This window comes from Onychomys torridus, chromosome 5 (assembly GCF_903995425.1).
Source record: "Onychomys torridus chromosome 5, mOncTor1.1, whole genome shotgun sequence".
NCBI classification, from domain to species: domain Eukaryota; kingdom Metazoa; phylum Chordata; class Mammalia; order Rodentia; family Cricetidae; genus Onychomys; species Onychomys torridus.
This window is the reverse complement of record NC_050447.1, coordinates 11,019,621-11,027,202: the sequence shown is the minus strand read 5'-3', so window position 1 is coordinate 11,027,202 and position 7,582 is coordinate 11,019,621. Positions and strand designations below refer to the sequence as shown.

At 52.9% G+C, this 7,582-nt stretch overlaps 1 protein-coding gene across 3 annotated transcripts in view; it reads right to left on the bottom strand.

The window, feature by feature from the left end:
• Adgrl1 (adhesion G protein-coupled receptor L1) overlaps positions 1-7,582 on the bottom strand; it is a 37,521-nt gene that overhangs the window by 21,274 nt on the left and 8,665 nt on the right. For all 3 annotated transcript variants that reach the window (XM_036188255.1, XM_036188256.1, XM_036188257.1), the window contains exons 2-3: positions 4,507-4,668; positions 1,091-1,304 (exon numbers count right to left, since the gene is read on the bottom strand). In XM_036188255.1, coding sequence (XP_036044148.1) covers positions 1,091-1,304; positions 4,507-4,668 — 376 coding nt within the window. The remainder of the gene's footprint in view (positions 1-1,090; positions 1,305-4,506; positions 4,669-7,582) is intronic.

Sequence of the window (7,582 nt, the reverse complement as noted above, 5' to 3'; positions counted from 1 at the left end):
GTGACAGAGCAGAATGGGAGGCTGGGAGCCTTTGGGCTACAGGGATGCAGATTCTGACGCATGCTCAAGTATTCTGCAGTACTAAGGACTGAACCCAGGCAGCACTCTACAGTGAGCTGCCTTGCAAGGCTGAACTGAGCCCACAGGAAAGGAGGGCCAGTGGTCAAGGCAAGTCACATAGGCATGTCTAGCCTCAGGAAGGCTTTGGCTTTTGCAAGAAGGTGGGAACCTGAGAACAGAGGGAAAGGATATGACTCAGGTGTTCACTGATGCTTGCCATGTAGGAAGAATGTCCATTCTTATAACAGACGAGGTGGAGGCAAGGAGAGCAGGCAGGGGGCCCTGTGCCATGGATGCTTGTGGAGAAACTGAAGGCTCCAGACAGACTGACTTTTTGAGTAGGTTATGCAGCTTTCTATGTGGGCTGCCCCAGCCTGGGACACTTCCTTAGTCACACAAGTACACCCTTATTCACAGCCACAGCTGCTCAGAGACAAAAGCTTCATATTTGCACACACACATTCAAACACGAAATCACCTTCTGGACAGTTATATACCCACTACATGCACAAGGGCAATTTTGCACACCAAAGCACCCTGCCACAGACAGACAGACAGACAGACAGACAGACAGACACACACACACACACACACACACTTCTGTAAGTTATGAGTAGCTGTCTTTCTTTGGGGAAGCATACCTTTGCTTTGATTCTGCAAGCTTCCACCTGCCACCAACAGTCTTGAATAAATCTCTGGAGGTAGCAGAGGGATGACCAAGTGTCTATGACAGTGGTTCTCAACCTGTGGGCTGCGACCCCAAGAGGGGTGTGCATGTCGGACATTTATATTACAACTCATAACAGCAAAATCACAGTTATGAAGTAGCAACAAAATAATTTTATGGTTGGGGGTCACCACAACCCGAGGAGCTGTATTAAAGGGTCGCAACATCAGGAAGACTGTGAGAACCACTGCTCTCTGGGGGTGAGTGAGTTGGGGGTCACTGTCCATGGGAGGGAAGCAGCAGAGTCTCGCTTGCTGCTGTGTTCAGGACCAATGTGAGGCTGTGGAGGTGAAGCAGGCTCACCTCTGTGACATGATTTTGAAGGCGTCGGGCAGGTAGCACTGCACATTCTCCATCTGGAAAGGGTCGGCGTCACAGATCTTGTCGTCTGTGCGCCCGTAGTTGGCATTCTCCACCATGATGACGTCGCTGCCTGGGCACCGCAGCTCGATGGGGTAGCCTTCACATGCTAACTCCCGGCGCATCAATCCAAACGGGAGCCCGGCACGACTCAGGCCTGCAGAACAGTTGGGGACAGTGTCACAGTCACCAGGGAAGAAAAGCCTGCTGGCTTAGCCAGGCTGGGAAGCTGTTATGGGAATCTCAGGCCTACTCAGCCATAAAGTGGTACAGAGTTTTAACCCCTGTGGAGGAAGGAGTAACCTGGTCCAGAGAGAGCTGACCCTTCTTCATCCTGTAATGAATGCTTGCCTGGTAAGAGTGAACAACATCCTGGATGTTGTGGGCCAGTCACAACTGTGTATCCCCAGATCCTTTCAAAACAACCTTTTACATTTATTTTGTGTGTTTGACGGTGGGCATGTGGAGGTCACTTGTACCTTTTGCCAATGATACTGGTGCCTAAACTCAGGACAGGCTTGGTGGCAAACACCTTAGCTCCCCTGAGCTATCTCACTAGCCCTGTCCCCCAAAATCTTATGCTGAATTGAAGAACTAAGCCCCAGTACTTCACAAAGTGACGGTAGTTGGAGATAGTGTCTTTTGGATTTTTTCTCTCCCAACCCCCAACTAAGGCAAGGGTCTCATGTGGCCTAGCCTAGCTGCAAACTTGCAACATAGCCTTGAACTGATTCTCCTGCATCTACCCCCCTAGGACTATAGGCATGTGCCAACACACCCAGCACACACACACACACACAAATTTTCCTCCTCTGAAGGTCTCAATATAGCCTATGCTGACCTTGAACTCACTAGGTAGCCCAAGCTGGCCACAAACGTACAATAATCTGCCTCCTTGCCCCAGCCTCACAAGCGCTGGGATGAGAGGTGTGCACTACCACATCTGGCTTGGAGATGACTTTTTCTTTTTTAAACAGTGGAGATCAATTTAAAAATGATGCTGTCAAAGGGCCTTGATGCAGTCTGGCTAGGGTCCTAACAAAAGGGAGCATTTGGGGTACATTTTATTGTTATTGTTGCAGTACTAGTAACACCTTCGGGAAGTGCTCTACCACACCTTTCCTTCTGAGGTGGCATCTTACTGACTGGCTTAGGTTGTCCTTGGAACTGTGGTCCTGCTTCCGCCTCCTGATCAGCCAGGACATTGGGGCTGGGCCATCACTCTGCACTACAGAGGAGATCCAACACAGCAGGGTAGAGTGTGCGCAGATGTGGGGGGAGGGCACCCCAGCAGGCTGAGGAGACCTCAGCAGGAGCCAGCTGGACTGCTGCCATGATGGTGGGCCTTTGTTCTCCTCACTGGTGGGACAATGGCTGTGGCAGTCCTAGCAGATGAGTGCCCTGGTGGCAGGACTTAGGGCCTCTGCAGGGGTGGGTGGCTACCATGAAGGCCATCAATCTAGTCTATGACGGGACTTCTGTTGAGACTGGGGACACCAGGACATGCTGTCATAGCAGAACCGCACAGACTTTCCTCTTCCATGACAAAGACCTTCACTGGACAAAGACTGGGCTGGATCTGTCTTCCTGTTGCAAAGCTGTCCCTAAGTACTGTAGGGTCTGTGGGTGCTGCCAGTCCTTGTCACCAGTGAGTGGTCTGGGGGCCTCCCACCACACACAAGGAGTGGCCGGAACCCAGGCAACAATTCTACCATGCCTGTTTTGTTGGTTTATTTACTGCAAGTAGGGTCTTGCTGTGTAGCCCAGCCTGGCTTGAAACTTGGTGTCCTCTTGCCTCAGCCTCCCCCAAATTCTGAGGTTACAAGCCATGTGCCACCATGTCTAACTTTTGCATGCTTAAGTGCAGATAGCTACTGGTAGTAGCTTTCCCAGGCCTTGTTTTCCCAAGCTGTAAAATGGGCACCCACCCACAGGTCAGGACCACACAGCGGGGATTCTAAACCAAAGGAATCTTTCTGTTTTGGTTTTTGAGAAAGGATCATACATAGTTAGGTGGTCTCACAGTCTAAGCAGCCAAGGCTAGCCCTAAACTTCTGATCCTTCCCTCCATCCCCAGGTGTGGCAGCATGCTTCACATGAGGGGACCCCCTATGACAATCTGAGCCACACAGTATAGCTCTAAGTCCCAACTCTGCTGCTTCCTGGCCTGGCTGGTGGCTCCAAGGCACCTATCGAGTCTCTGGTCTGCTACCACAGAGGTTAATCTACAGTTAATGCCTACTAATGTGCTGACGAGATGCTCATTTTTTTGTTATGGGTATTTCTCAGGATCCAGGTTGACATGCGCCAGGCTGCCCTGGTAACCACTTTGGGGTACTACTGGTTGCAGCCCAGGCACACAGGGTACAGGAAGGCAGAAACTACAGATGCCTGGGGGAGGGCCATAGCTGGGAGGAAGCTATGTACTGCGAAATGTGCTTGTACTATGGTGGCAGAGCCAAGCTAGCCCTCTTCAGAGACAGGGTCCACCTAATATTGACAGAGTCCCCAGGGGTTATAGCAGCCAGGCCTTCGGGTTTCTGGGGGTGAGCAGAGCCCCAGCTGAGAAAAGTTTCCCATGTGCTCCTGTCGTACCATCTGCTTCCTCCTCTAATTTTAGCTTTCTTGTCAGGGAGGGAGGCCGGGGGTGGAGGGCTGGATCACATGGGGCTGGGGGTGGAGGCAGCCCCTCCTGGCCTAGCAGGGGCTGGGCCCGGAACTTGGGCACTAGGAAGATTGGGTCACTGGCCAGCAGGACCCTGCCAAGGCTTCAGAACAAGGCTGACAATATCCCAGTGACTTTCCAGGGGAGGGAGCCCTCCCCCGGCGAGGTGGGGAGGGAGCCCTCTGGGAAGGGCCAGGCCAGTAGACCCCTTCTTGGCTTCTGTTGTCCTGCACACAGCTGGTGCCCAACCTGGGGATGGTAACTAAGTAATGTCAACAGTGGGCAGCAGGCTCAGGGCACTAATTGTGGCATGTGCAGGATCCCAGGCCGGAGCTGGGTAATTAGTTGTTTTTAAATAAACGTCAGCAGGCATGCTTTAATTAAGCCTTGGTCCCAATAAGCCTCAGAGATGTGATGAATGACGGGGGATGGGGGGGGTGGGGCAGGGGGGGATAGCTGCTCCCCCGAAGGCCTGTCTTAGTCCTAGGGGTCCTAAGCAAGACAGCACCCAGTGCACTGGCCTACTGGGAGTTCAACACCCCTCAATGGTGCCTGCCAAGAGTGGCATCACCAGGTTCCCTCTGGCCTGGTCCAGCTTCATCTGGGGTGGAGGCTGTGGTCCAGAGAATTCATGCTTCCCACCTTCCATCTGGGTTTGGAGACCCAGCCCTTCCCCAGCCCAGACAGCACCTACCTTGGGTAGCAGAGGTGACGAGGACAGTGGTGATACAGAGACTCCAGAGTGCTGCAGCCAAGCGGGCCATGGCGAAGGCCAGGGGCGGGTGCAGGGCTCTCAGCGGACTGTGGGGGGTGCCTCGCCCCGCATCACCAGGGTACCACGGCCTGGCCCACCAGCCTGAGGGAGGACAGCGGAGTGATACTGGGCAGGAGCTGACCTCAACAAGTCCAGTGGGAGTCTGTCTTCTGCTTCCTGGACTGGGGTGCACACTGCCCTGTTCCAGGGTCACTCTAACCAGCTCTGGTCCCTCTTCTCCAACAGAACCTCCCTGGGGGCAGCTTGACAGGTCAGCATGGCTGCCCAGCACCCACCCACACCAAAGCTGCTTCATCCCTCATCCCTAAACCCCACCACCAAGCATCTTCATCCCTCAAGGAGGGCAAGAGGTGTCCAATTTGATTTCAGCCTTGGCTTCGGGCAGAGATCCAGCCCCGCCCCTAGCCTCTGCCTCCTGTCTCTCCACTCTGGCAGCTAATTAGAATCCAGCTGGCTGGCGCCACCGATAGGGGATCAGGGACACCCAAGTCCCCTCTTTCCTTTCTAGGGGACTCTCGGGGTGAGTTGGAGACAGCCGGGCGGAGTGGGAGGAGAGGAAGTTGGGATCAGGGTGTCATGAGCTTCTCCTAGGGCCTCAGTTCTCACTTGCTGTTCTACCCTCTGTGTTCTCAGGGCCTAGGCCATAAACCTCACCTGATAACAGCGGAAGCACCGTGTTGTACTCCCACCCCCGCACCTCACCTAGCTTGCCCCTTCCACTCCAGTATGTCCCAAGTCTCTTCTTTCCCGTCTGGGATCCCCCAACACAGCCTCCCTCCAGCTCCTCCCATTTTAAAGTCTTTGAGAAACCACCTATCAATGACACATTTCCGTTCTGCTCTACCTGGGCCTTGCTCGGCCTTTCCTTCCTCTACATACAGCTCAGCTCATGAGTTATCCACATGGCTGGCTGTCCTTTTGCTCAGATGTGACTGTTTATCTGGTTAGGAAACTGCCCATCTGGGGACCTAGAGTGCTTGGTTCATGACCACCACACCAACTTCTAGAGCTGGCTCTACATACTAAGAAATTCTATTTGTTGACCAAATCTCAGACCTATCCACTCCCTTCCACCGCAGGTCTACCTGTGTATAGTCCCCTCTGCCCCTCACCCGCTCATCCCACAGCTCAACTTCCTTCTACTCCTCAGGTGCCACCTTGCTGGCCTGTCAGTCCCCCCACCCCCCACCCACGCTCCCAGAAGCTCCCAGCTTCCAAGCACTGTCTAGGACGGTCTCCCATGATTCCCAGGTACAGGGTTATTACTTGGGGGCTCAGACTGAGGACAACAGTCCCTGATCCTGTGCCATAAACTCACCATCTGCTCACCCTTTAACTCCTGCTCCAAGCCACCCCTGATGTGGCCTTCCCATGTGGCAGTCTGTCAGTAACCCCCTGAAGGTTTGTCCGGCCCATGTGTGCCCGCCACGGCCATCTCTCTTCACCGCCAGGCCCCTGACCATCTAGCCACCTTCTTCCCTCATCCTGCCCAGACGTGGGTGGCCTGGGACAGTGCAGGCCACTTCTGTACTGGAGATGGACCCTCCCTGGCACTCACCCACCTCTACGCCCAGGCAGTCCTGGCAGTTTTCACCTGCCTCTTACAGAGCTTTCTTTGCAGGTGAGCTAGCTAGCCCCAGAGGCAGGAGGAAATACAACTGCAAAGGCTGGTTCACTACCTCACAGGAGGCTCTAGAAGCCTCTGCCTGCCCCGTGTGTGTCCAAGTCCCCAAAGTGGAGCCAGCTTTAAACAATCTGGGCCAGACCTATAATCCGCCACCTCCCCAGCCCCGCTCCCTCAGGGAACAACAGTCTCCACTTAGACCCTCATCAGGTGGGATGTAATTATGGGGGGCTCTCCTCCTCCAAGGCTGCTTCCATAATGCAGAGACCCCAGAGGGAGTCCCCATACAGCTCATAACCTAAGGAGGCTACAAGTGTACTCTCTAGCAGGACCAGACCACAAAAAAAGCCCTCCCACCCACCAGTGGCAGCCACCTTCCAGGTCCACATCTCAGAAGCCCCAGACCCTTGCTTGCTCTTCCTCACCTTGTCCCAGCTCAGGAATGAAGCAGGAGTCAGTCTGTCCCCACAGTTCCCTTTTGTCCAAATACTCTAGGCTACCAGCAGGCAGAGGGATCACTGTGGGTTGTTTTTTTTTTTTTTTTTAAATTGCAACATATGGTCTGGAGAGAAGGCTCAAAGGTCAAGAGGACCTGCTCTTTCTTGCACAGGACTGTTCAGCTCCCAGCACCCATACGATGGCTCACAATCACCTGTAACTAGAATAATAGCTTTTTTTTTTTTTTTTTTTTTTTTGAGCTGAGAATCAAACCCAGGGCCTTGTGCTTGCTAGGCAAGCACTCTACCACTGAGTTAAATCTCCAGCCCGAATAATAGCTTTCTTAAGGCTGGAATTGTGTGTGCATGCCACCAGGCCTGGTTCTTCTTCCCTGGAGTGCTAAGGATGGACCCAGGCTCTGTGAGCTGGGGAAGCCAGCTTCTCACACCATGGGTTGTAGCCTCACAAACTGAGGGCGGGGTAGTGAAAAAGTTGCTAGCTCTTCATCAACTGTCCGAATGTGCAAAGACCAAAAACTACTTCAGATCAAATAGATCACAAGCTGGAGGCGTTTCTGAAGTATTGCCTAGGCTACTCTGACTTCACTGGAGCCTTGGCTCTGAGTGCACAGCATTTGCAGTGTGTGCCTTGGTTGCTACCCACTTAGCACCTATGAACTGTGTGCCTTGTCTCTCAGACTAGACTGCCAGAGGTGTGTGGTCTGCAGTGTTGACCATTCTTACAAAGTTCTCTGCATTTATTGTGCCACCACCGCCCAGCACATAGTGGTTTAATTATGGGAAAATAAGAACTTTTATTATTTTCCTACTACCATTCCTAAGTATGTCTTTGGATTGTATTATATTCTTTGATTTTTAAACTTGTTTGAGGGGAAGCTGGGAAAATGATTTAGTGGTTAAAAGTGTATACTAC